The 27,152-nt window shown below is 48.9% G+C and overlaps 3 protein-coding genes across 8 annotated transcripts; 2 read left to right on the top strand and 1 right to left on the bottom strand.

The window, feature by feature from the left end:
• Nucleotides 1-4,854: 4,854 nt before the first annotated feature.
• On the top strand, nt 4,855-11,575 carry SYNC (syncoilin, intermediate filament protein). Of its 2 annotated transcripts, none has more exons than XM_032752529.3 (4): nt 4,855-5,035; nt 6,256-7,687; nt 9,853-9,977; nt 11,006-11,575. In XM_032752529.3, exons 1-4 carry the CDS (start codon nt 4,992-4,994, stop codon nt 11,067-11,069), a joined length of 1,665 nt encoding a protein of 554 aa, XP_032608420.3. In that variant the 5' UTR covers nt 4,855-4,991; the 3' UTR covers nt 11,070-11,575. The 2 variants fall into 2 exon arrangements, with proteins under 2 accessions (XP_032608420.3, XP_041576688.2); XM_041720754.2 differs by lacking the exon at nt 4,855-5,035 and adding an exon at nt 5,456-5,610.
• Nucleotides 11,576-11,927: 352 nt separating this feature from the next.
• RBBP4 (RB binding protein 4, chromatin remodeling factor) lies at nt 11,928-19,969 on the bottom strand. Of its 2 annotated transcripts, none has more exons than XM_030290663.4 (12): nt 19,797-19,969; nt 18,315-18,462; nt 17,882-18,027; nt 16,739-16,912; nt 15,986-16,101; nt 15,700-15,860; nt 15,473-15,599; nt 15,295-15,372; nt 14,178-14,254; nt 14,021-14,078; nt 13,816-13,926; nt 11,928-13,036 (listed from the first exon to the last, which is right to left on the bottom strand). In XM_030290663.4, exons 1-12 carry the CDS (start codon nt 19,810-19,812, stop codon nt 12,971-12,973), a joined length of 1,278 nt encoding a protein of 425 aa, XP_030146523.1. In that variant the 5' UTR covers nt 19,813-19,969; the 3' UTR covers nt 11,928-12,970. The 2 variants fall into 2 exon arrangements, with proteins under 2 accessions (XP_030146523.1, XP_030146524.1); XM_030290664.4 differs by having other exon boundaries at nt 18,315-18,459; nt 19,797-19,968.
• A 140-nt stretch (nt 19,970-20,109) lies between these two features.
• Nucleotides 20,110-26,660, top strand: ZBTB8OS (zinc finger and BTB domain containing 8 opposite strand). Of its 4 annotated transcripts, none has more exons than XM_041720763.2 (9): nt 20,110-20,311; nt 20,986-21,050; nt 21,496-21,669; nt 23,279-23,303; nt 23,855-23,976; nt 24,164-24,246; nt 24,509-24,561; nt 24,755-24,791; nt 25,455-26,660. In XM_041720763.2, the coding sequence occupies exons 3-9, from the start codon at nt 21,582-21,584 to the stop codon at nt 25,539-25,541; spliced, it is 495 nt and encodes a 164-aa protein (XP_041576697.1). In that variant the 5' UTR covers nt 20,110-20,311; nt 20,986-21,050; nt 21,496-21,581; the 3' UTR covers nt 25,542-26,660. The 4 variants fall into 4 exon arrangements, with proteins under 4 accessions (XP_041576697.1, XP_041576693.1, XP_041576696.1 ...); XM_041720759.2 differs by having other exon boundaries at nt 20,941-21,050; XM_041720762.2 differs by having other exon boundaries at nt 20,110-20,381.
• Nucleotides 26,661-27,152: the final 492 nt, after the last annotated feature.

Genomic DNA, 27,152 nt, shown 5'->3' with positions numbered 1-27,152 from the left:
CCCCCTCCTTCACCCATCTGAACGCAAAGTGAAGATTGAAATGAGCACTGGAAGGAGTTGGGCTGAAATTTCCCGGCACCTCTGTGCCCCTCCGTGGTGCCAGGGGGTTGGTTCCTTTCCAGGATGAAGGCTGAGCGTGTCACTGCTCCCTGGGCTTTGTTGAGCTGAGCTGCGCTGAGGAGATTCTAATCCCCAATTAAGGTGTTTGCATTGACTTTTCTGCTGCTGGCTCTGACTTCCGAGTCATTAGCCTCCAAAAAAAAAAAATTATTAAAATAAAATAAAATAAAATCCCATTTTTCATTTTTCATCTCTCCCCTCCTCGTGTGGCAGCAGAACCAGTTGGAAAACTATTTCTGCACAGAGTAATGGAGTATTGTCCAAGTAATGACAGTGAGAGAAGGGGAGAGGATCGGTTACACTGCGGGGAGAGAGGGCTGAGGGGAGCACAGGAGGAAGGTGAAGGTTGTCCCAGCCCTAGAAATTCCAGGAGCTCCCCAAAGCACCAAAACTTTGTGAAGGGCCCTAAAAAACTCCCAGAGAGCTCCAGGCCAGCAGCGTGCGGGGTCCCCAGCTGGGGAAATCATTTCCACCTGCAGGGCCAGGATGATGACAGAACCCCCGGATTCTCCTGGGGACAGCAGCTCCCACAAAAACTCAGCTCCCACGAGGCACAGGCACAGGGGAGGGAAGGCAGAGACTCTGCCACATCCCCGGGTGAAATGGGGATCCCTGGGAAGCGAAACCCAGAATAAAGAAGCCAAATCATTGGCTGCTGTGGGAACCCAGAGCTTCCCTCTGGCTGCCCTGGGACCCTGGCAGGGGTCAGAACCCCCCTGGACAGAGCCCCCAGAGACACTGGCTGTGATCTCTGTCCATGGAAAAGAGTTTTCAATCTTACAGGATGAATTACCAGCTCTGAGTGTTTGATATAAGTAATAATTAAGTGTGGCACGGGTGCAAAAGTAAAATTTTAGGATTCTAGATTAGGGGTTCAAAGAGGACAAGATGGAGGAAATTGGGTGTGTCTTGTCCTTTTTCTCCTTCTTCATGCCCTCCATGTTTCACTGTGGTGTTGGCATTTTTCTGTTGGTTCAGGCTGGGGACACACTGTCCAACGTAGGTGACAGATATTGGCACGTTATTGTAAATCCAGCACAGGTAGTTTGTGGTATTTAATGTTTGTACCATCCCACTGAGGGCAGAGCCCCACACGCTGCCCTGCAGGACAGAGCTGCGGCAGGGCAGCAGAACATGTTAGAGATAAACAGAATAAACCACCTTGAAACAGCACAGACCAATTATGGCTTCTGCTTTGGCAGTGGGGCTGACAGACAGAGACTTTCTACAATCTCAGAATCATCAATACCTCAGATTCCGACAGGCTGGAAAAAGCCATCGCGGAGCCCGGGCTGCAGTGACCCCGCTGGGACACGGGCACTGCTGCTGCTGCTGGTGCTGAAGGTCAGCTCAGCTGTAAAAATGGGTTTTTAAAATGCCACAGAAACAGGGAAGCGCTGATGTCCTCGCTCAGCTGCCCCACACATGGAATGGGATGAAAAACCAGCAGGTTTAGGGTCTCTCCCTTCCCAGCTGGAAGGGACAGCTCTGGTACAGCCCAGGAGCATCACCTGTGGCCTGGTGACAGGGACAGGTGGGCACAAGAGGCATTTCCTGCTCCTTTGTGAGCATCCCGAACCTTCCTGGGAAGAGAAAAGCCTGTGGGAATGTCAGCACGGCCTCGGTGGTGCCCTGTGGGATGCCATGGACACATCAGGATTGGTACAGGCATGATGGGGCTGACAACCAGTGCCAGCACAGCCCGGGGTGTGCAATCCCTCGGGTGTGACACAGGTGACACCCTGGGGTGCTGCTGGGACAGCAGCCTCGGGGCAGATGTTGAACCCCAATATCTGAGCTGAGCAAGGCCAGAAGGGCGGGATGGGGGAGCGGACACGCTCCAAAAATCCCCAAAGCTGGAATGTCCCTCAAGCCCTCTGCTCCCCTGGCTGGGCCGGTGTCTCCCTGAGGAGCTGCTGAGATGTTTCCTCATCCCCCTCGCCGCGGGGACAGCGGGACCAGAGCGCAGATAAGCGGGAGCCGCTGGCGCCTGTGGCACCGGGCACGGGCTGGCCCCGCTCCCGTGGACATCCCAAGGTCCCTGCGGGGCAGACGGCGCCTTCGGCCTCCCCTTTCATCCTCGCCCCAGCTGGGCACATGCCCACGTTTCACTCCTCCTCCTCCTCCATCCCTGCTGGGCAACCTCCCCTCCCTCTCTAAGGGCCACCCCAGCTCTCAGCTGGGGAAACTGAGGCAGGAGGTGAAGCAAAGCGGGTTGTCCCCGAGGGGACAGTGGCATCCAGCCCCTCAAACCTGGGTGAATCCCCCCACGTGCAGCCAGGGAGTCACCCAGGGACCCCTCACCTACTGGGAGATGGAATCCCACTGGGAACTGGAATCCCACTGGGAACTGGAATCCAACTGGGAGCTGGAATCCCATTGGGAGCTGGAATCCCATTGGGAGCTGGAATCCCATTGGGAGATGGAATCCCACTGGGAACTGGAATCCCACTGGGAACTGGAATCCCACTGGGGGCTGGAATCCTGCTGGGAACTGGAATCCCACTGGGAGCTGGAATCCCACTGGGAGCTGGAATCCCACTGGGAACTGGAATCCCACTGGGAGCTGGAATCCCACTGGGAACTGGAATCCCATTGGGGGCTGGAATCCTGCTGGGAACTGGAATCCCACTGGGAACTGGAATCCCACTGGGAACTGGAATCCCATTGGGAGCTGGAATCCCACTGGGAGCTGGAATCCCATTGTGCTCACACCCCACAGAGCTGCTGGCGCTGCCAGGGCCCCGAAGTTGGCCTCGTACTTCCAGCCTGTCCCTAAAGATAATGCAAAAATTGGGAGAAAAAGTTGTTTTACAGAGTATTTCTGCATTTCAGGAACACAGAACAATTACAATCCTTGGCTTGTACCAAGCACCCGAGCCCAGGCATTTGCATTTCATGTGAAACACTCGATTTGGAACATTTCAGTGTTTTTTCATCACTGGATCTGAAACTCCAGCAGCTTTTTTTTTTTTGCACGGGGACGGAGCCGCCGTGGCAGTGCCAGGCTGGTGCCACCCTGGTGCCACCGTGCTGCTAGCTGGGTTCCTGGAAGGAAAAATCCATCGGGAAGGGAGACACAGCGCAGGGCACAGAGAGGGGGTGCAGCACCCCACAGCAGCTCTCTGCTCCCCACAACCCCTCTCAGCCAGGGCACACCGTGTTGGCAGCGCTGCCAACAGCCGCCTCCCAAACTCTGGGAATCTCCAACTCCCTCCTGCCTTTCTCCTGGCCTCTGGTGCCACCCTGCCAACCCTGTTTACCAGAGCAAAGTCCGCGTTGTTGGCTGCCACCGGCGTCTCCCTGCACCGCCCGGGGACACCGGGGACACCGGGGACACCGGGGCTGGCTGTTGCCTGGTTATATCCACAAAACATCCCCGTGCCAGGGCCTGGGCAGGGGGATCCGCTTACGGAGAGGGAACAGCTGAGCCTTCCTCGCTCCCCACCCTGCCCTGGCAGCTCATCACACAAACCCCGGCTGGGCTGGCCGCTGTCATTGTCCCCTCCAGGCCCTACAAGGGTTGTTGGAGCAGCCCCTGTGACCCCTTGGCCAGCTTTAGATAGATATTTATACACCCAACTTGTGCGAATTAACAGCATTCCTCTCCGATTGAGTCAAAAATAGAGGCGCTTCACGGGAAAAAAAAGAGAAAAAGAAGGTGTGTCACGCTGAAAAAAAGCAATGGGATCCAAAAGAAAGAGAGAAAAAAAAAACCACTCAAATCTCCCTTTTCCTTTTAAAGCTCTGTTCCCGAGGGATGGAGCAGCGCTGTTATTTTAAACCTGGTTCAGCAGCCCCGTGGCCAGCGAGGCATGGGCCAGGGGACGGTGACAGTGGCGGGGTGGCAGCGGCGATGTCGCAGGCTGTCGGGTGCTTTTGGGGCACGGAAAGCTGAGACTTCCTGAGAGGCGAGTGCCGACTTCCTGGGCACGGCAGCGGGCAGAGGTAGGCTCGGGGGGCACCACCACCATCAGGCCGAACCATCCTCACCCCAGCATGACACACCCACGCCCACGGGGCAAAATATATCTAAAATTGGAATTTTAGATAAATGTTTGTTGGTGATATGATGGATAAACGTGGGTTTGGGATCCACGGAGTGGGGAGAATGTGGATGGGCACCATGGGAGGGAAGAGCTGTTGTGGGCAGAGGTGGGAAACCAAGTGGGTGAGGGCAGTGCTGCTGTTGGGCAGCCAGGAGTGTGAGCACGGCCAGCACGGGGCTTTGCAGAGAGAAACGTCACCTTTTGTACCCCCAAAACAGCGGGAAAAGGGTGGCAGGGATCGGTTATGGGGCGGAAGAGGAAGCAGAGGCTGTGCTCTGCCATGACTGGGCTTTGTGGCTTTGTGGGGCCTAGAAAGGACCCCGAGATATTGGTATTGATTCCATCCATAATCAATACCTGCGGAGTGCAGCGCTGTGCCACCAGCAGCCTGATAAACCCCAACCCATCCTCGGGATGAGCCCGTGGAGTTTGGGGGCCACGAGCTGCATCCTTTGGCATTTCCCCTCCAAGCACAGCCCCGGGGAGCCCCATCACCCCCATGGCAGCCCTGCCCGGGATCCCGGCGGGATGGGCACCTGCGGGAAGGGGCCCCAAAAGCAAGAAATGAGAGCTGGGAAGAGCCGGGGCGGGATGGGGGCTGCTCCCCGGGGCTGCAGCCCGTCCCTGCGGCTGCCTCTGCCAGGGATGCAGCCAGCCGAGCCTTCCCCGCCCTCCTCCTCCTCCTCCTCCTCCTCCTCCTCCCCGGGGCGGAGGAAGGCAGCGGCCGCAGCTGGCACTGCAGGCGGTGGGAAGCGGCTGCTCCGGGGAATCTGATTTCCAGCGCTGTTTATTAATAACCCCTCTCCGCCCCATGCTAAGCCCATGTTCAGCACAGAGCCGGCGGCGCTGGGCTCCAGGGGAAGAAGGTAAGAGCCCAGCAGGGCTGGGCAAGAAGGGGCCGGGGTCCTCCGGGGGGTCCCATGGGTGCGGGATCCTCGGCGAGGTGCGGGGAGCAGGGCAGGGATGGGGTGGAGGGGCTGAGGTTCAGCATTCCCGACCCCTCAGCAATGATCGGTTGAGGGGGGAGGTACGCAGGAGTTTTGGGGGGCTGGGATGAGGGGTGGCGGCACGGACAGAGCCCCCCCGGCCCGCTGGGCAGGCAGGACACGGCGCCCTCCCCTCCCGTCCTGCCCGTGCCAAGCGGCTCCAAGAACTTCCAAAAACAAGCGCTGGCAGCGGGGAGGGCGAGGAAAATCGGGGCAGAGGAGCCTTTTTTGCCCACCTTTGCAGTGGCTGCCCCTTCTCCAACCGCCGGCCGGGTTGAGTCCGAGGCTGCGATGTGTCAGCAGCGCCAAAAACTGCCTTATTAGGAGAGAAACTATCGGGGAAAATCAGTTCTTTGCTTAAAGCCGTTGCTCCCAGCCGAGGGCCGCCTGTGAGTGCCAGCCTCGCTCATTCCTCCGGGAATGACTAGACATGAGCTCAGCAGCGTGGCCGAGAGGTGAGAGCATCCTCCCACCCATCCCACCCATCCCACCCATCCCACCGGCTCCTGGCGGCGGCAGGAACACCCCGGCTCGTCCCCGAGTGTCCATCCCACCCCAAAGAGCAGCCGGGGAACGCCGGAGGGTTCGGTGGTGGCAGCTGCAGGTGTCGCGGTGGGGACAATGCCGGGGTCGGATGACTCTGCAAAGCGGCGGCTGCTGCAGGAGCTGCTGCCCGCCCGGGGCTCTGCGTGCGGGCTCTGCTCCGTCTCAGCCATCCCCATAACCTCACGCATTCCCTTGCCGTGAGGTTATTCTGCACCGCCAAAATCCCAGCGAGTTTTCCAGGGCAGGTCGGTGCCGCTGGGGTGGTTGGTCCTGACAGGTCGGCACAGGAGCAGTTCTTGGGTTTGGGGTCTGGGTTTTTGCATCTCTCACTCTTCCTCTATGGATGTCATACACTTTAATAGGGTTTAAATGTGTTTTTTTAACTTGTTTTGGACAGTCTGGGCCCAAGTTGTCACTCAGCCCTGTGGGTGACACAGGGATGTCACAGCAGGGCCATGGTGGGACCCTCTGGCTCTGGGGTCTCACAGTGGGGAGAGGAAAGGCTGAGACCTGTTACACTCATTGCTCTGGTTGACATCCCCTCTCCTTCCCAGGAACCTGATGGCACAGCCCGATCCCCCTGCAGAGCTGCAGCTGGATGAAGCCAGAGCATCGCCAGCCCCACAGGGAGCAGCTGAAGGAGCTGCCCCACACACAGAATATCCTCACCCCGCGTTGGATCCAGCAGGGAATGGATCTAAACCCCTGCCCGGGGGCAGCCCAGACTCCAGCCAGGAGCTGCAGGCTGCCAGCAGGGATCCTGCCTTGGAGACAAACACAGCAGGGACTCAGCCGGACGAGGGTGCAGCCGGGGCTGGGATCCCGCTGCACGGGGATGCAGATGGGACAGGAATCCCACTGGACATGGAGGCAGATGGAGTAGAGATTCCACTGGATGTGGATGAAGGTGGGACAGAGATCCCAGTGGGTGAGGATACAGCAGGAATTCCGCTGGATGTGGAGGAAGGTGGGACAGGGATCCCAGTGGGTGAGGATGCAGCAGGAATTCCGCTGGACGTGGATGAAAGTGGGACAGGGATCCCAGTGGATGAGGATACAGCAGGAATTCCGCTGGATGTGGATGAAGGTGGGACAGGGATCCCAGTGGATGAGGATGCAGATGGAGTAGGGATCCCACTGGCCATGGACACAGACAGGGAAGGGATCCCAGCCGATGCAGATGGGGCAGGAATCCCGCTGGACATGGACACAGAGGGAGCAGGCAGCCCTCTGGATGCTGATACCACAGAGCACCAGTGCCTGAGCCTGGAAGAGCTGGGGAATTATTTCCAGGAGTGCATTGAGATCGTGGAGCAGCTGGAGAGGGAGCGGGACAGGCTGATCGCCGAGCTGGCCCAGCTGCGGGAGCCGGCGCTGCAGGAGATCCGCCATGCCCACGAGGAGATCCAGGCAGCCTGCAGGCTGCTGGCCAAGGTGGAGCTGGAGAGGGACAACCTGCGGGACGAGATCCGCCAGATCAAGCAGAAACTCTTCAAGGTGACCAAGGAATGCGTGGCCTGCCAGTACCAGCTGGAGAGCCGGCGGCACGACCTCTGCCAGCACGCCGCCTACCAGGGCGAGCTGGAGAGCCAGGCCGGGCAGCTCTCGGGGGAGCTGGCCCAGCTGAAGGAGAGCTGCGAGAAGGAGAAGGAGGTTCTGAGGCAGCGCCTGGAGGCTCCTCCATGCCGCCAGGACAACCTGTACCTCCAGGAGAGCCGCAGGCTGTCCGTGGAGTTCGAGAGCTTCGTGGCCGAGAGCCGGAGGGGGCTGGAGGAGCACTACGAGCCGCAGCTGCTGCGGCTGCTGGAGCGGCGCGAGGCCGGGGCCAAGGCGCTGCAGGAGATGCAGGGAGAGATCCAGGGCATGAAGGAAGCCCTGAGGCCCTTGCAGGGCGAGGTCAGCCGGCTGCGGCTGCAGAACCGCAGCCTGGAGGAGCAGATTGTCCTGGTCAAGCAAAAAAGGGATGAGGAGGTCGGGCAGTACCGGGTACGTGCCCCAAGGGCATCGCTCCATTTCTTTGGAGAGTGGGAGCTGTGCTTTGCATCCAGGGAAATGTGGGTGCTGCAGGATTTGCTTGTAGGGCCCAGGGAAGCGGGCTGGATGAGGATGGGGAGGATGTGGAATATCTCCTGCTGCTTGGAATCAAAATTATCCCACACCCCAGCACGGGCCAGGTGAAACAGCAGCCCCTGGGCATAAGGCAAACCTAGAGATGTGGTGGGGCTTCACCCAGCTTGGAAAATGGGTTTCTCCTGAATATATTCACTTGGTTTTGGCCCCTCAAGAATAGTTCCAGGGATGAGGTGGAAGGGATGGGGATTTCCTTCCCCAAGCTCAGCGATGCTGCTGAGCACAGGCACCAGACAATTCCCACAGCTCCTCCCAGCACAGGACTGAGCCAAGACGCTTGGAAAAGTCAGGTTTAAATACAGGTGGCTTTTCTTACAAATCCTTCTCCTGCTGGGGCTGGTTCTGCCCTTCCTGCTGCCGAGAGGGGTCTCAGTTGTGCCCCCATAGCCCCAGGCCAGGCTGCCTCCTGGGAGGGTTATTTGGCTGGGCCCGGCATCGCCTCGGCCTGAGGGACAAGGCAATTCAATATCTCCAAGAGCACATTTGGCAAAGAGGCTCCACAATTAATCTCCCCCCTTTCAACACTCTCTGTTCTCGGCTCGCAATCGCTGCCTCCTCCCAGCAGTTTCTGGAAGCTGCCATTCCCCTTCCATCACGGCTCCTCCCTGCTGGGATGGGGATCAGAAGCACCAGCACCCACGCCACGGCTTGTCCTAGATTTTCAGGGTCCCTCGGACCCCTGGTGTGCCTCCACATTTTCCTTTTCCTAAATTCCTGATTTATCTCCTTCTGACTCACGGGTTTATACAGCTCTGGCAGCTTCTCAAAACACACACGAAGAAGTTCAGGGGACAAAACCAAGCAGCCAGGAGAAGCCTAAGCACAAAACCCAGCCCAGCCCAGCCTAAATCCCCACTTTTGTATTAAAACAAAGGTTTTTTGCAGAAGTTTTTAAAGAGGGTGGCTGGGCAGGGACAGCCTGGCTGTGCTTGTCCCGAGCAGCACCGTGCACAGGGAGATTCCTGAGGAGAGTCAGGGAAGCAGGGTGGGAAACCAAGTGGGTGAGGGCAGTGCTGCTGTTGGGCAGCCAGGAGTGTGAGCACGGCCAGCACGGGGCTTTGCAGAGAGAAATGTCACCTTTTGTACCCCCAAAACAGCGGGAAAAGGGTGGCAGGGATCGAGGAAGCAGAGGCTGTGCTCTGCCATGACTGGGCTTTGTGGCTTTGTGGGGCCTAGAAAGGGCCCCGAGATATTGGTATTGATTCCATCCATAATCAATACCCGGGGAGTGCAGCGCTGTGCCACCAGCAGCCTGATAAACCCCAACCCATCCTCGGGATGAGCCCCTGGAGTTTGGGGGCCACGAGCTGCATCCTTTGGCATTTCCCCTCCAAGCACAGCCCCGGGCGGCTGCCTCCAGGAGCACTGCGCTCCTCCCTGGGCTGATGCATGTCAGAATCTGAGGTATTGATGATTACAAAATTGTAGAAAGTCTCTGTCTGTCAGCCCCACTGCCAAAGAAGAAGCCATAATTGGTCTGTGCTGTTTCAAGGTTGTTTATTCTGTTTATCTCTGCCATGTTCTGCTGCCCTGCCGCAGCTCTGTCCTGCAGGGCAGCGTGTGGGGCTCTGCCCTCAGTGGGATGGTACAAACATTAAATACCACAAACTACCTGTGCTGGATTTACAATAACGTGCCAATATCTGTCACCTACGTTGGACAGTGTGTCCCCAGCCTGAACCAACAGAAAAATGCCAACACCACAGTGAAACATGGAGGGCATGAAGAAGGAGAAAAAGGACAAGGCACACCCAATTTCCTCCACCTTGTCCCCTTTGGACCCCTAATCTAGAACCCTAAAATTTTACTTTTGCACCCGTGCCACACTTAATTATTACTTATATCAAACACTCAGAGCTGGTAATTCATCCTGTAAGATTGAAAACTCTTTTCCATGGACAGAGATCACAGCCAGTGTCTCTGGGGGCTCTGTCCAGGGGGGTTCTGACCCCTGCCAGGGTCCCAGGGCAGCCAGAGGGAAGCCCTGGATCCCCACAGATGCACTCCTTCCCTCCCCGCAGGAGCAGGTGGAGGAGCTGGAGGACAGGCTGAAGGAGCTCAAGAACGGGGTCCAGCTCCAGCAACGCAAGAACCAGGAGCTGGAGGAGCTCAGGACCAGCCTCCATCGGGAGCTCTCCATCTACAAGTGAGTTTGGGTCTCGCTCCTGCGGGGCTGAGAGGAGGAAAAGGGTGGTGGGGAGGAGCCCCCAGTGGGGTCACACAGCTGGGGGACAGCACAGGCTGCTCCTCCTGGTGCCCAGAAGGAATTCCAGCTCCTTTGCACAACAGCAGGGAGGGATTTGCTGGGAACTCCCGCAGAGGGGTGGAGTGGCTTCCTAAGAAGCAGGTGTGGCAAGTTAAGTGGTGTTTTCCTTAGGAATAGGTGGAAAGGAGCTGAGGTTTGGCTTTGGGAAGCTGTGCTGGGGATGCTGGAGCTGTCCTCTCCTGCTTTCACTCAGCTCTTCATTGCCTGTGAATCCCTAAAGCTCCAGAAAATGTCCATGAGTTTGTGGATTGTTTTAGTCTCCCAGCTTGGAGTTGCTGTGTTATTCCAGCCTCAGCTGGACATGCTTTTAACCATTTTCTGCAGCCTCACTGCTCCTTCAGCATTCCTTTTTCCCCTTTTCCACCCAAACACACCATAGCAGGACATCCCCCACACCAAAGCTTTTTTTATCCAAGCATGGGGATGAGCTCTCAGCCTGTGCTGTCACCAGCCAAGGGGACAAACTGCATTTAGGATTCAGCCCAGATCCCAACACCACCCTGTGCTTGCAGCCTGGCTTCTCCTAAATCACAGCCCAACATTTAATCCCAGGTACAGCAGCGAAGTCTCTTAACTCCTGGAATTTCCAAATTGCCATCCCTGGGAGTGACACCTTAAAATGAGCTTTCACATTTGCTCTGGGGAGCTCAGAGTTAAGCGCAGCTCTGAGCTGCCTTTTCCATGAGCTGCCACCAAAAATGACATTCCCTTCTGTTAAATCCTGTTTGCCAAAGGCTCTGGAAGGGCTGGGATGGGCTCACACACTCGACCATGGACTGAGCCTCTTAAAGTGTTTCCCAATTCCTTTTTCTTCCATGCTATGAAAAGAACTTTTCTTTCCTCTTTTCTCCAGCCAAAGCATTGATGTAAATATTCCACAGCCTGAATTTTCTTTTCTCCCCTCACAGGAGCTGCTTAGAAATCTACGGGCACCTCTGCAAATCGGAGGAAAAAGCAGAGCAGGACTCTTAGAACCACGGAATTTTCCTCTTTGTAGCAAAAACCAGTGGACAGAGGACACAAGGGACGTCTCCTCATGCTGCTTTACCCTGCCTGACGTGCAGCAGCTGCCTGGAGCTGGCAATAGCAGACAATCTTTTCCCTGGCTATTTCCCCAGGTGCTGCTGCTGCTCTTGTACTAAAACTGCTTTTCCCCAGAGGAGCAGAGCAAACAATCTTTGTACTGAACAATGGATATGGATGAGGAATAACTCTGATTGATGTTTTGCTGTGTTTGGGAAAACTTTGTCTTGTTCCAGATTGTTTAAGCCTGCACAGAAAGTTCTGGAAGCCGGTGTTGGAGGAGGGTTAATTTTAAAGTTTACATGCAAGAGAAGCTTTCTCCTTTGAAGAGGATTTTCTTTTGTATTTCAAGAGTTTCTGCTGTACTGGGGCATGCTCCACACAAATGAGGTGGTGGGGAAGAGGTTTCCACTTTATATTGAGTCTCACACTGAAAATAAAAGGTCAGAGTTTAAGGAGGTTTTTCACTCTGAGCTGCGTCTCAAAGACCCAGATTTGTCTGCCAAACTGAGGTGTTTGTATCAAGGATAACAAAAAACAGTTGTGCAAAGGGCTAAAGGCAGAGTTAAAATGCAGAAAGCAGCAGGGCTTTGAGGGGAAGAACAATTCAGTGATTTGGTGTCTGTCTGGGGGTTCGAGTGCTCACTAATTTATTTCACAAAGCAGCAGAAATGAGAGGGGGAGAAATATCCAATTTGTCTAAAAAATTATAAAATATCTCTACCAGACCACACTCATCTCCCTGAAAATACCTTCAAACAAAGCAGTAAACGCAAAAAACCACAAAACTTCCCAACCTTGGCAGCGTTTACGTAGAAAAACTTTATTCCAACTGAAGGACTTACACGCAATTAGTCATGAGGAGATGGAGAGTAACAGGCTGCTGGTGGCACTGGACACCCGAGTGGAAGACGTGCAGGACCTTGTGGTCAAGGACTAAACTCCTAAAAAAAGTGAGTTCATCCACATTTCACTTGTTTTCCACCAGCTGCCAAGGCTGTCGAGGGCACCGGGGTCATCCGTTGGTACAAACACCTTTAACGACTTGAGGGCTCCCCCAAGTTTTAAAAACCATTTCACAGAAAGGAAAGAAACATTATGTGAAAACACAGCTCAAGAAACACACAACAGAGCAAAAAAAAACCATGGGAGGTGAAAGAGGCTCTGCAGGAATAGCTAAAACCAAACCGCTGGCACCCAGCAGGAGGGAGGAAAGGGAAAGGAAGGAATGAAAACCCAGAATAGCCAGGAGAGACAAAAAAAAAAACAAAAAAAAGAGAGAGAAATTTCAGTTCAAGTCAGAACTTGCAAGTCTTGTATCGGCAAAGGCAGAAAAAGCAACAAAGTACAGATAACTAAAGGAATTCCAAGGCTTCTGAGTTGTACTGAGGAGGACAAGACCTTCCACACCATTTCTGAGCTGTCAGGGGATTAACACTTGGATCATCTCTGCTGGCTCAAGCCCACTCGGGCAGCTCTGCCAATTTAACTTTTGTTTAAATTAGGCAAAAGCCTGTGGCTGCAGCAAGCAAAAGAGAGAAAAAAATTAATCCCAAGCTCGCTGTGTGATGAAGGCAGTTAAAAAAGGACAGCCAGGCCAATAAAGGAGGCTGCTGATGTGGGAATTCTGGCCAAGGAGCCACAGCAGGCTGAGGGGGCTGAGCCCTTTTTTGTTTTCTTTTTTTGGGTGGTGGGTTCTCAGTGTGTGGGTGGAAAAAGCCTGTGATGGGATCTACAGGAGGATGGCTGAACACAAAGTCTACGTGTGTGTCTCAAAACCAGTGTAAAGTCAATCTCAGGGCTGAGAGAGAAGAGGAGGAGAAAGACTAAAAGCAGGGAGAAGTTGTCATCTAGGATCCTTGACCTTCTGGATCCACGCTTCCTTCAGGATCTTCATCGTTGTAGATGTTCTCTGCCTGCAAGACAGGGAGGGAGACACTGAGGGAGCGTTCCCCACCCCTCTGGACAGGATTCCACCCCCAGAAAGTTCTGGACATTTTTTTTTATTTGCAGATATGGATCACTGATCCCTGATCACATTTACATTAAAGCAGCAACACAATCTTATCCATAAATCCAGGTCTCAAAATTACAGATTCCTGTAAAAATGAATCTGCTAAAGGTGAGTTCACTGCAAGACTGAAAGAGTTTTAAGTATTTGTTTTGTAGATCTTCTACTCAGCAGCATTTGCTAAAAGAGCTACACAGAAAGCTGCCAAGAACACAATTTAGAGATAAACAAAAAAAAAAAAAAAAAAAGAAAAGGAAAATGGTCTTGTCAAAGGTTAAGGCTGTTGATTCCAAAACCTTCAACAGCTGGGAATGTAGGGGCCAGCAAACTGTTCCTGTTCACCAGCACCCTTTTCATCTTTGGAGAATGAAATCTCAGATATTCTTTAAGACAGTAACACAGAAACCTCAATTTCATCCTTGGTTCTCACACGCTGTTTTCATTCAAACACAAAAGGGAAAAAATGTCCTTCTGCACCAGTACTTTGTTTATTTTTTTTTTAAATACAAAACAACTCCTGAGTATTTGGAAACCATTGTTCTGGCCAAAGCACAAGGGGATTTCACTGCCCCTTTGAGATTTCAGCAGTGCTACAAACTGGGTAATTCTGAGGGCTGTAAATAAAAGTAGGAATGCTGAAATCCAGGAATTTCAACACCCACTGCACCTCCCCAAACAACTCACCATTTGCCAGACTTGCATGATATTATCTTCTGATACAGAACAAATGACCCAGGGCTCATTGGGATTCCAGGAGAAATCCGAGATCTTTGCAGTATGACCGCCATGGATAAACTAGGATTGGAGAAACAAAAAGGGCAATGGTTTGAAATTTGCACTGCAAGGTGAGTAATAGGTGAAAATAATTAATGAGAGTGAAAAGACTTACCAGCAGCTCTGGGGGACCATCCTCAGCATCCTCAGGGGATTGCTCCTCTCCAATTTTACTGCAAAAAAAAAAAAAAAAAAAAGGTGAGGGTTGGTTTGGGGTTTTTTTGAGGTGTGATGCAATTAATCTGTAATATTTTGAGGAATTTGGGATTTACCTCAAGTCCCAAACATTTAGCCTGCGGTCTGTGCCACTGGAGGCCAGGATGGTTTCATTGTGGGGAGACCACTGAACCTGCAGACAGGGATAAATTTAAAAGTGAGTTTTGAGAAGCTGTGACATTCCCCAACACTTCATTTTGTACCCTGAAAGCTCCAATTGATACCGAACAAATACATGTAAATAACATTTATCACAGGAAGAACTGTGAATATTCACACACATAAAAAGACATTTCACCAAAAAGGTGCCACCTGGAACTTTCCCTCTAACAAAACCCACGTGTTTCCCAGTGCAAACAGCTCCCAAGGGTATTGGCTGCTCCTTATCTTAATAAGGATTGCACAAATAGAACCCACAGATTCCTTCAGCAGTAAGCACAGCTCTCACATGAAAAGAAATCACTGTAATTAAGCTTAACTGCCCAAAAGCTCACAGTTACAGCTTCTGCTGGAGATAAAGCTCTCCAGAACACACCACTTATAATAGGATCACAGGATTAGGCAGGAACACAGAATTCTGCACACTAATGTGGCATTTCAGGATTCTGTAATTTTATTTAGACATAACACAGTCTGAACTGATAATCCTTCCACCAAAAAAAAAAAAAAAAAAAAAAAACAAAAAACCTCTACATATTTTTCCTCTGATTAAGGCACGAGTTGGAAATGGAAATATTTTATCTGCTAAGCAAGTGCTGCCCATGGTGTGAACATCCTCTATTTACAGCAGCAAAATCAGCAATTATCTTTTGTCAGAGAGTTTTAAAGCTTCCTGCAGGACCAGGCTGAGGAGATGGAAACACTGCAGCCATTTCCCTGGGCCTCCTGCTTCAATCTGCTGCCATGAATAATTTAATGGACTCTGTACTGCTACCATTTCATCCTCCTGCTGTGGTTAAAGCTCCACAGCATTTCCCTGATCCCTTTCTGGACTCTCTTTCTGCATGGGAGCTCTGCAGGTCCACAACAACAACATCCAGAAAAATATAAGCAGATAAAAGAGTAGAATATGAGTTTTTAAGTGCAAAAACATTGTGGAAGAAATACTTTCCTTTTCCAGGCTGCTGACTAGAACTATGTCTGTAAGGATAAAAGATAAAGACTTTTTTATACCTGAAATATTTCGTCTTTATGTGATTCAAAGGAGTGCAGCTTCAGTTTTAGGTTCCTCAAGTCCCATAGAGCAACAGTCTAGGAAAAAAAAAATATAAAAATATTTTGTTGAAGTAACCAAGATGGACATCCAGCCCAGAAGGTGAGCAAGGATATTCCAAAATGCAGGCAGAAGTACCTTATCAGCTGATCCTGTGGCCAGGATAAACTCACTGTAGGGGTTGAAGGAGAGGCAGTTCACCTCAGCTGTGTGAGCATCCACGGAATGACTGGGTTTGGAGGTGTTGTTTGACCGGGTGTCCCAGCTGGGATGGGAAAACAAAGGTTTGTACCCCATTTCACTGATGATGGAGATGGGAAAGCTTGAGGGGCAGAAACAATTTGTGAAGGGGGTCCTCCACTTACATCATGAGCTTCTGATCATCAGCAACAGATCCAAAGAGGGATTCATGGAGCAGGTGCCAGGATACATCTTCCACCACCGCTGTGTGTCCTGTGAAGATGGTCTTGGCATCCACCACTTTGCCTTCTTTGGGAACAGCACTGATATCCCACAAGCAAATGGTCTTTAAAACAACAAAAAACATCAAAAATTACATCTTTCGACTCTTTTTCCCTCTTCCCCCTCAACCCCAGGACGGTTTTGCCCTTCCCAGGGCACAGCAAGTGCAGGTTCAGCCCAGGTACTCACGTGATCATCAGAAGCACTCAGCAAGTGCCCGCTGAGGTTGGGGTTCCAGGACAGCCCGTACCCCTCCTTCTGGTGCCCACGGAGACGCAGGTCTGGGTTGCACTCTCCAGAAGGATCTGCAACAAGGCAGGGTAAGGATCCCAGTGCCTGCAATCATCCCCAGCACACCCTGGAATACCTGGCACTAAGGTTGTGGAACTTTATTTTAACCCAGTAGCCACCTCCACGCTTTGGCCTGAGCTCCAGCTGGAGGGAGGAAGAGCAGCTCAGCTGTTACTGCTCAAAAAATCTTTCCTGAACACTCAGAAATATAAGGTGGGATGTTTTTCTTCCTCCCATCATCTTCAACTGCACTTCTAAAGTGAGGAAGGCACTTCTGATCCTCCCCACAAGCAGCAAAAGGAGTTACTTTAAACAATCCTGATGAGTTCATAGGTAAATGACTGTTACTGTATTTACAGGATATCAGGGGAACAGCTCAGCTACCCACCAAATCAATCAGTTTCCAAAAATCTACCTTCTACCACATCAAATACCTCACAGTGAGGTGACAGAACAAGCAGTGGAAGTGCAGGAAAAGTTTTCCTAATCTAAGGATACATTTGGATACGTGTGTTTAAACCTCATACAAAATTACCTCTTGAATAAAACACCCACACGACCCTAAAATCCCAAATAATGGGCAACCCACACCATTTTTTAACCTCTTTTTTGCCCCTTAGGGGAAGAGCTGGCTGCTCTCTGAACACAGACCTGGTTTGGAGGGGTGTTTGGTGTAATCAAAGACCAGGACATCGCTGGAGGGAGTCTTGGTGGCGATGATGCAGGGGTTCTGGGGCATGTAACGGGCTCTGTTCACCTCTCCCTCGTGGTTTATCTTGATTTCAATCTCAATTTTTCCACTTACTGAGCCAAAGCCTCCAAACTCTAGGAGTGAGAGAGTTGTGAATAATAAAGCCAGTTTCAAAACAAGGCACAAAGAGTTGATTGAAGCTTTGCTACCAAGCTCCCAGAGTAGACAAAGTTGTGGTAAAAACAAATTGTAATTTTAGGACTGTGATACAACTTGTTAAAGCTCCCTTATCTTTATACATAAAATAACTTAATAATTCATAAAACTGAAAAATTTGGGCAAAAATAATGGGGTTTTGGATTTAGAATTAATTTAAAATATTTTTGAGAAATACTAAAATAGAATAGAAACACATATTTATTAGACAACCCTGTGTTCATAAGTAACTTTAAGAAGCCCAGAGAGCAAAATACTCATTGCACAATCCAAACTTCCTGTAAAAAGTAGAGCAAACATTGGATCATTGAGGACTTTCACCAGGTGGAAAGATTGATTCAGCCAAGCAAACAGGAGAAATGCCTAACTTGGGACAGCCACAAAGCATCAAATTCAAGTCTGATACATGGAATGAAATATAATTGTGGAACAGCAATCAGGCAGCAGAACTCACAGACAAATGGAGAATGTTTGAAATGTTATACCCCTCTGAAATAAAAGCATTCTTTTACACGAGTGTGTGTAAAAACGTTTTGTGTGACTTTGCGTAATGCAAATGCGGTAATAAAAATACCAATTAAAAGCAGTATGTGGGATTCAAGGTCAGTTCCTGAGAAATAGGGAAGGGAGAGGTTTTCCCACACACAAGTATTTTTGCAATCAACCTCTACTGTCTGTTTTCATCATCAGAAATATCAGATTTACCATACTGGATTAGTAACACATTCAAGGAACAGAATTTGTCTATTAAGGAGGCACCACTTAGAAATAAATTTTTTTAGAAGTAAAATCCAAACTTTGCTGCCTGAACTTTAGGGAAAGACAAAATTTCCTATTGAGAAATGGAAGGGGAAATGGTTCAAATTCCCCTTTTTTTGGGCTCTTACCTCCTTTCTCACTGTCATAGTGGGAAGCATCAAACTGGGCATCGTCGTTGGGCAGCTGCACGCTGGCGATCACCAGGTGGTTTTGTTCATCTGAGGTGTGGGTGCCCAGCACCAACCTGTGGATGCTGAAATCTTTGCCTTCAGGTCTGCAGGGGAAGAGAAACAAAACAGGGATCACTAAATCTCTTCCCTGTGAGGATGGGGAGGTGCTAGCACAGGGGAATTCATGGCTGTCACATCCCTGGAAGTGTCCAAGGCCAGGCTGGGCAGGGCTTGGAGCAATGTGGGATAGTGGAAGGTGTCCTTGGATGAGCTTTAAGGTCCCTTCCTGCCCAAACCAGTTTGGGATTCTGTGATCTGAACCTAAAAGTCAGCACAATCCTGGGTTTGCTGCTTCTTCTGCTTTAAAAAGAGAGCAGAAGGGTCCCTTTACCTTGTGACATCAGGAAGCCACTGAGCAGTCAAGCTGGGCCACTCCAGGGCATGGGTCATCACCAGATCATACAGGAAGGGGGTGTTCTTTTTCCATATCTTATATTCCTCGTTGATCACACGCTCTTCCACTGCATCATCAAAGGCTGCTGAAGTGTTTTTTCAAGAAATACATGCAATTAATTATTTATAAATGAATTTATAGACACACAGCGCTGTGGGCAGGCAATGGATTAGAGTCAAGTACATCAAACACACCCTGGTTTGCTATTTGCTCTACTGGAATAGTTACTAAACAGTTTCAAATCCCCTGTTGCATATGCTAATCCTTTTTTATGCATATATGGCTGGGAATTAACATTAACTATGTCATATTTCATGCCTGGAAGTGTCCCAGGGCAGGCTGGACAGGGCTTGGAGCAACCTTGGGATAGTGGAAGGTGTCCCTGCCATGGCAGGGGTGGAATAGGACGAGTTTAAGAAATGGTTCAGAAGAGGAAAATCGATTTTGGGATGATTTGATGACAATGCTGTTAGAGCAGCACAATAAAATTCTGAGACTCAAAGCACAGGGAGGCAAAACCCAGGCTTGTAACGATGTTTAAACACAGGAGATCCAGCAACGGCTGTTAAACGGACCGGTCTGGGTGCAGCCTTGAACTACTTGTTCCCAAAAATCCAGTTTCTCAAGGCTCCTTCTGCTGCCTTGTAGCTCTCAAACACTTTCTCGGCCCATCTGTCACCAGCCTCTGGTGCAGAGAAGGTGACGGGCAGACCTGGGGGAGCTCACTTGTGAAACCCTAAAGGAACTGGGGACACCCCCATGGAACGGGGGGTACATCCTCAAGGAACCGGGGACACCCCCAAGGAACCGGGGGTACATCCTGAAGAAACTGGGGGACACCCCCATGGAACCAAGGATGTCCCCCAGTTCCTTCAGGGTGTCCTTTAGGGGGACACCTCCATGGAACCGGGGCACACCCTAAAGGAACTGAGGATACATCCTCAAGGAACTGGGGACACCCCCACGGAATGGGGGAACACCCTAAAGGAACTGGGGACATCCTCAAGGAACTGGGGGATACCCCCACAGAACCGGGGCTCCCTCATGGGAGGGGAGAACCCCCCGCGGAACCGGAGCTCACCCATGAAACGGAGGCACCCCCGCCCAACGGGGGCACCCTCCGGTGCCACCTTTGTGTTCCCGCTCCCCCCGCAGGGCACGGCCCGGCTCTCCCGGCCTCACAAGCCGCTGCTAGGGGCACAGGGGCGGGCAGAGAGCCCCGGCCCGGGCCGCTCCCCGCGGTCGGTGCGGCGGGAGCAGCGGCGGCCATGCCTGAGGGGGCAGCGCTCAGGCCCCGCCCCCGCGCGCCCCCTGGCGGCACCGCCCCGCTCCCCTCACGCCGTAACGGAGCGCGGGGAGGGGGGGGGGGCACCCCGCGGCTCACGGTGAAGGCCGCGCCGCCCATAACGGAGCCTTTACCTTCCTTATCCGCCATGGCGAGGCGGGAGGGAGCGCGGCGGGCGCGGGGAGCGAGGCTGGGCGAGGCGGGCGGGCGGTTCCTGCGCTCCCTACTCCGACCCCTCCGGCCGCGGCTCCGTCTATTGTTTCCTGCCCCCGCTGCGTGCGGCTGCCGGCGCCGCGCACCCCTTCGCGCGCCAACGCCGCCCAATCAGCGCCCGCCGCCGGGAGGCGCCGGCCAATCGGAGGAGGGCAAAGGGGCGGGGACGGGAGCGCGCGCTGCCGTCCCGTGGGCGGGCTCGCCGTGGGAGCCGCCATTTTCCGGAGCGCCCTCAGGAGCGCTCTTAAAGGGGCCGCGCCCCGCGCTGAGGGCCGCCGGGTTCCGTGCCCGGTGCCGGTTCCCCGTTTGGAAGATCCGGTGGCTGCGGCTCCTCCGGTCACCACAGACGTGGGAAGTGCGTATCAGAGAGGGACTGGACCGGAGCGGTGCGGGTGTGGGCCGAGGTCGCCTTCCAGGGCCGCCCTGACACCGTCGGGTATCCTCGACGCGTTATTAATTTTCTGTGATCACGAATATATTCCCTTTTCCCACAATTTAGTGCCGCGGTGAGTTTTAAAGGCGTGATATTTGCTGGTTCTGGTCGGCTGCTGTGCTGTCCACAGCTGAGGCTGAACAGGTTTAAAATCAGATATCAACTCAATATCTGGGTTTATTCCTCAAGAGATACCCCGAGTTTTCAATTTCAGACATCTCTTTCCAACACACTTAGATTTTTAGCTGAAATTAAAAATTGGAAGTCTTATGCCTTGTTTCTAAGCTTTGGAGTAGGAAGCACTCCTGTGTAAAAGTTAAGGGATATCTATAAATTATTTGTGTTGTTTGGGGAAGTGTTGGGTTCAGCTGGGGATAATTCTTACAATGAACAAAAATATTAAAGAATCGTTATGATAGCTGCAAATCTGGAGAGGAAAATTAATTAGCCTGGAGTTAATCGGGTTCTTCAGTTTATGTCAGGTTGAATTTACAAAAAAACAGGAAAAAAGTAATTTGTGAGATTGGGTGTGATAATCTGACTTTTAAATGGGGGAGTTGATATATATATTTTTTTTTTACAGTTTGTTTTTTTTTTACAATTCTTTTTTTTTATACTGTTTTTTTTTACAGTTGATACAATTCTTTTTTGATTGTTTTATTTTAAAAATCATCCAGAGAAGGAACACAGGAAGCCCCTGGCACTTGGGTGACAGCTGGATTTACCACGCACGCGCTTTGAGGTTTGGAGGTTTAAATATAATCCTTATCCTAAGAGAACACAGGTTTTTTTTCCTGAGGAAAAATCTTCTGTAAGGTCACTTCAGGGGTTTTTGGGGACAGTGACACTTCGGGTGTGTGGTGTACAATGGTCTGAGCACCCTCAAAAAATGAATTAATTATAAAATTGAAATTAACCTAAAGCATGGAAGTTTAATTCACTTCACAGCAGTTCCCATCAGGACTGTATTTTATTAATTGTGAATGAACGGAATGCTCAATGTACACAAGGAGGAAAAAAACACAATTCCTCCCAGAAAAGGCCAAAATCCACAATTCCTATGAGGAATATTTTCCCTTGGCTCTGCTGCTTGACCAAACATCACTTCATGGGTGTGGGATTGAATTTCTCCCATCCCAGTCTGACACAAACCAGCTGAAATTCGGAATCCTCCCTGTTCCCCACAGGTTTGTGGGGAAAGCAGGAACTGAGGGAGAATTCCTGGCTCTGCCCCAGCCTGAGGAAGGGAGGGATCCCTGTGGAGCCCTCAGCGATGGCAGCTGAGGACAGGGATTACAACCTGACCCAGGAGCAGAAGGCTGTGAAGGACAAGTACCCCCCTCTCTGCAAGAAATACGAATGTGAGTATTTTTATTCTTTTAAAAATATTATCATAATGCAGCATGTGGCAGTGCTGTTGTGAGGGCAAGGAAGATAACAGGAAATAAAGGAATGAAAAACCAATTTTCTTCATGTTTTTTTCTTCAGTTTTTCTTTTTTCTTGTTTTTTTCTTTTCTCCCTTTTTTCATTTTCTTCTTATTATTTTTTCTTCATTTTTTCTTTTTATTTTTTCTTCATTTTTTCTTTATTTTTTCTTATTTTTATTTTTTCTTATTTTTATTTTTTCTTATTTTTATTTTTTCTTATTTTTATTTTTCTTATTTTTATTTTTCTTATTTTTATTTTTCTTATTTTTATTTTTCTTTCATTTTTATTTTTTCTTATTTTTATTTTTTCTTATTTTTATTTTTTCTTATTTTTATTTTTTCTTATTTTTATTTTTTCTTCATTTTTTTATTTTTATTTTTTCTTTTTATTTTCTCTTCATTTTTTCTTTTTATTTTTTTTCTTCATTTTTTTCTTCTTTTTATTTTTTTTTCTTAATTTTTTTCCTCATATAAACAATTTTTCTTGTTATGGGCACTGAAAAAAAAAAACCCCACGCTGGAAATAAATTACTTAAGTCTCACCCTGAAAACTTTTCCTCTTCTGAGCTATTTCTTAGCAATTTCTCTACCTCTCATGTAGGTAGGGACATTGAAAAGTGGACTGGCTTTGTGTGTGTGGTGTTTTTACTCTACTTAAAGATGATTATCTCTCCCTTTCCCCACCCCTGGAATGGCTCCTCAGAGGATGTGGGTGGCAGCCCAACCTCTGATAGAATTTCTATTTTTAGGCTGTGTTCAGGTCTTTATTTGCTTGAAGCGCAGAAATTGTGACACATCACAACAGCCACGCAGTTTCCATAACTGGAGGAGCTTTTATCCCTCTTTTGCACCCAAAGGAATTTGTTTGCTTTAGAGACTGTTGTTGAGAACCCTTTAATAGTATGTGATCTCTTTAAACAGCACTAGAATAATTATTTCTTTTCAGTTGAAGTGAGTATTTAATTCACATCCCAACTTAGTTCTGCTGGAATTTTGCATTTCTTTAATTTCTTTGGGTAAACATCAACGAGGTTCATGTACAACTGGATACATGGGATGTTGATCATGCTCCATGAGTAAAGTTTGCCTTCTATTTTATATTCCATCCTCTGTTTTGAATTCTTCTCTTTGCATAATGGCTGCCTTTGGGTGTGGACAGGTAGATTTCCTCACTGAGCTGGAAATATTTGCAAATATCATCCTCTGCATGAATAACTTTCAGTCCTGCAGACTTCAGCATAAACTTTTTACTCCTGGTGAAAGTTTCTTCTTATTGCAGTTAACCTGTGGAAGCCTGTTGGGTTACAGCAGCCAAACCCTGCACTGACATAATCGCATTAAACAGGTTATTTTGGCAGAAATAATCCAAAATTCCACGTGTGCTAAATTTTTCTAATATACTACAAAAGAGATTTATCACATATGCAGATGAATGTAAAAAGGTTTTGTTAGAAAATCAGATGTTTATGGGTTTTTTTTTTTAATCCTCAAGTTATAAATACTTTTGGTGACATCATTCCTTTTCTTTTTGCTTCCCCTCAGATTTGGATCACACAGCAGATGTGCAGTAAGTGTGGGCAGCTGGGATTTCTCAGGGTGACAAATTGATTATTTTTTACACTGCTTTAAGCCTGGAGTAACAGCCAAGGACACTATGCAGATATAACACCTTGTGGAGCTCTGAAATGTCACTGACTGGGTGCTTTGATATGGTCAATTTTGCTCCTGCTTTTGGGACACCATAGAATTATGTTTGGTTTCTTTTTTAGCATTTCAGTGCTAAGCCCCTGTGTTATTTGGAAATGTCTTTTGAAATCTCCTTTTAATCCCTTCCTTTTAAAAAAAAATTCTTCTGTGTGGTTTACTTTTATAGGCACCAATTAGCCACATTAATGATGGCTAGTAAAACATTTCTTTTCCACATTTTCCCAAGAAACGCTTCTGACAAACTTCTAGAAAAACCAGGTGTTTTTTTTTCACTCATTCACCTCCTCTGCCTGAATTCCAATGCTCTGATGGCTCATTTGCATGTGTCTTTGGGGCTGTTTCTTTTTGTTGTGATCCAGTATTGTATTGCATGTGTTTTTAGGCTCCAGTGATTGTTGCATGTGTTTTTAGGCTCCATGCCTGGGGAGACACCTTGGAAGAAGCCTTTGAGCAGTGTGCCATGGCCATGTTTGGCTACATGACAGACACAGGCACTGTGGAACCTGTGGATACAGTGGAGGTAGAGGCAGAAGGTGAGGGCTGCAGTTCTTCTATGGAGAGTTATGAGAGGGAGAAAAGCACCAAAAATCTCAATTTTTACACATAGCCTTAGTGCAGATAATTAAAATATAATTAAGCATGGTTATCTAAATCTCCTGTACATCTGAGGTGCTGTTAAAAATGTTTTTTGCTGAGGCAATCTCTGCTTCAACCACACAGGGCATGACCTGTTGTCTCTTCTCTTCCACTTCCTGGATGAGTGGCTGTATAAATTCAGTGCTGATGAGTTTTTTATACCCAGGGTAAGTGTTCTGCTTTCAGCTTTTTCCATTTGTAGGACAAAGCTGTGCCCTGATAATCCCAGCTCTGAAGGCAATGGTATTTTAGGGGAAAAAGGAACATAAAAAACACAAGGCAAGGGTGGATGGGGCTTTTGGGGCAAGCTGGGCTGGTGGAAGGTGTCGAAACAGTGGGAAATAAAGTTTGTAAGTGGGATTTACTGGGAATTTCTGCCTGAAGGTAGAAGGTGTGACTGACACATTTCTCTTCCCACTCTCTCTGCAGGAAGTGAAAGTGCTTCACATTGACCGAAGGCAGTTCAAAATAAGATCAATTGGGTGAGTTTAAGCCATTGTCTGAAAATGGATTGTGGACTTTTCTTGCTTCCTTTGAGGCTTTAAATGAAAATCTCACTGTTCTGTACTCATCACCAAAACTAATCATAGCATTTGGTAAATATTACCAAAATTACAACACCTCTCTTTTTTTTTTTTTTTTTTTTTTTTTTTTTTTTTTTTTTTGCCTTTACAGGTGGGGAGAAGAGTTCTCTTTAGCCAAACACCCACAGGTAAGCAGTGCTTCCTTTTTTCCATTTCAGAGGGAGGAGGTGTGGTGTCCTTTAAATCAGACCTTTGAGTTCTGCAGAGATCAAAATATAAACGTGGCTGAAGTACCACTGAGCTCAAGATCTCACTTCCTGCATGGTTTTGTGAATGTGTCCCTGAAACTGTTGGCCTGAGCATGACATCTCCTCAGCAGTAGCAAAACTCAACAAATTAACTCAATTGGCTTCCTTTTTGTGATGTTGATAACACAGAAAATCAATCTATATTCAGAATTTGTGTGTTTGGGTTTCACACTATCAGTACAGATTTCTGTTTAGTCAATTTTTTGCTTTTTTTTCTTTTTTTTTTTTTCCCTAAAGAATTGTTAGAGGCAAAATCTGTTGTCTTGCTCTGTGTCACTTTTAGCATAGCAAATGTTGATGGTCTGTCAGAGGTAAGAGAAGGAATTTGTGGTATTAGGAGGCAATAAAATAAGGGAAGAGTTCCCTTTTCACTATTTGACCTGGCCATTAATTTAACTTCCTTATTCATCAAAACTATTATAGCTACAGCTTTTTGTGGGAAAAAATGGCTAGCATTTGAGGCAAGTGATGAGAACTGGGGATTGTGAGCTGGTAAAAGGGACAAAATTTAGAAAATCTATGGTTTTTTAATCTCTTTTCTAGGGCACAGAGGTCAAAGCCATAACTTACTCAGCAATGCAGATCTGTGAAGATGAAAAGCCAGAAGTCTTTGTCATCATTGATATTTAAAGCAAGAACAGTGTGGTTGAGTGGCTATTGGTCATCATCTGGCAAAACCCCCTAAAACTCTAATCCCTGTGGAAAAAACTAAGGAATTGGCCAGTTAAAATCAGAAATTGAAGGGAGTTAATTGCAGGGAATGTCAGACTTTTCACTGAGACAGAAAATATGAATTAATTGAGGTTTGGGGGGTATGGAGAAGGAGAGGTTTGTACAGGTTGTAAGTCTCCCAGGAATGCTGGCAGTCGGTTTTTCAGGCTGATACATGTGCTAGGGGCTGTATAAAATACAGAAATTGGTGGAGCTGATAACTAAAATACTCCCTTTTTGCAGCGTGGCAGGAGATAATGTTCATCTATATTGATTTTATTTGCATATTTCATGTTCTAATTCTGAGCTGACATCCCTCCTCCATATTTCATAAATCCAAAATAGCTGCAGTGGCTCAGATGTAACATGGGGAAAAAATCTTGAGGGTTTAAAATTAGCCACCTAAAAAATGATGCCAATTAAACAAACAAACCACCACATCTTTTAAGCTACTTTAAAAAGAAGTCATGCCAGCAGGTGGTGCTGAATTGCTGTAAATAAATTGCCACGTGAAATCCTAAAACATGTGACTGAAATCCTTTTATCACCTATGATAACTCTAAAAAGTTGGCAGCTTTGCTGCTGTGGTAGAAGGGAATGGAAAGGGATGTCCCAGGTTCTCCCTGGGTTCACTCCCAAATGTATTTTGTGAAAACTGAGTCTTTTTTAAAAAGCATGGTTTGGATCAGCCTAATTGTCTTTTAAAAAGAACAGTACAGACAATCCTTAAATGTCAAAGGATTATGGACTTGACTGAATCAAAATTAATCAAAAATAATCAAAAGTATGTTTTTATTTTCAATTACAGGATGTCAAATGTGCATTACGTGCTGTTTTAATTTAATTTAAATGTGAGGAGCATAGGCCTGGCCTGCTCTGTTCCCATAAATGCTCCAAGTGCCTCACGGTGGTGTCTCATCTTGTAAAATCATTTTAAATAGTTCAGGTTTTATTTCCATGCTGTAAAGACTGAGGGTTAAAACCTCTCTCATTTTTTAAGCAAGCCTCAATGCCGAAATAAAACTTGGACTGAAACAATTCATGGCTTTGTGAGTGATCTTGACTGGTCAATTCAGACAAAAATGAATTACACTTGTGCTCTGTTCCCTGCTAAGGCGAGCAGCCTCTTTTGTATCAGTAGGAATTGCAAGTCGCTAGTTTAATGGTACAAAATAAATGTGATTTTTGACAGCTTGGGGTTTGTTTCCCCTCACCAGAGCCCCAAGGGCAGTGAGGGCAGGGCCGCCATTGCGGCCCCTCAGGCGTCACTCTGGAATGTCATTGGCTGGTTGTGTCACGTGGCCGCGCTCGGCCAATCAGGCGTCGAGTTGGGGCGGGTTTTGTTCTCCATAGCCTGAGGGGAGATGGACACAGGGACTGAGGGTCAGTGGTGTGGGGAGATGGACACAGGGACTGAGGGTCAGTGGTGTGGGGAGATGGACACAGGGACTGAGGGTCAGTGGTGTGGGGAGATGGACACAGGGACCGAGGGTCAGTGGTGAGGGGAGATGGACACGGACTGAGGGTCAG

The sequence above is a fragment of the Taeniopygia guttata genome, chromosome 23, assembly GCF_048771995.1.
Source record: "Taeniopygia guttata chromosome 23, bTaeGut7.mat, whole genome shotgun sequence".
Lineage (NCBI taxonomy): Eukaryota > Metazoa > Chordata > Aves > Passeriformes > Estrildidae > Taeniopygia > Taeniopygia guttata.
Note: the sequence above shows the minus strand (reverse complement) of the source record. Positions and strands in the feature narration are given on the sequence as shown.

What these genes read in the sequence shown, in the direction of transcription:
- SYNC (XM_032752529.3), top strand. Translation starts at nt 4,992, where the DNA reads ATGTTCAGCACAGAGCCGGCGGCGCTGGGCTCCAGGGGAAGAAG. An exon ending in CTGGGCTCCAGGGGAAGAAG is followed by an intron (nt 5,036 to 6,255) that starts GTAAGAGCCCAG and finishes TCTCCTTCCCAG; the next exon opens with GAACCTGATGGCACAGCCCG. An exon ending in AGGAGGTCGGGCAGTACCGG is followed by an intron (nt 7,688 to 9,852) that starts GTACGTGCCCCA and finishes CCCTCCCCGCAG; the next exon opens with GAGCAGGTGGAGGAGCTGGA.
- RBBP4 (XM_030290663.4), bottom strand. An exon ending in ATAAAGACGAAATATTTCAG is followed by an intron (nt 14,255 to 15,294) that starts GTATAAAAAAGT and finishes CCCTGTCTGCAG; the next exon opens with GTTCAGTGGTCTCCCCACAA. An exon ending in CTAAATGTTTGGGACTTGAG is followed by an intron (nt 14,079 to 14,177) that starts GTAAATCCCAAA and finishes TTTTTTTTGCAG; the next exon opens with TAAAATTGGAGAGGAGCAAT.
- ZBTB8OS (XM_041720763.2), top strand. Translation starts at nt 21,582, where the DNA reads ATGGCAGCTGAGGACAGGGATTACAACCTGACCCAGGAGCAGAAGGCT. An exon ending in ATGAGTTTTTTATACCCAGG is followed by an intron (nt 24,247 to 24,508) that starts GTAAGTGTTCTG and finishes CTCTCTCTGCAG; the next exon opens with GAAGTGAAAGTGCTTCACAT. An exon ending in CTTTAGCCAAACACCCACAG is followed by an intron (nt 24,792 to 25,454) that starts GTAAGCAGTGCT and finishes TCTCTTTTCTAG; the next exon opens with GGCACAGAGGTCAAAGCCAT.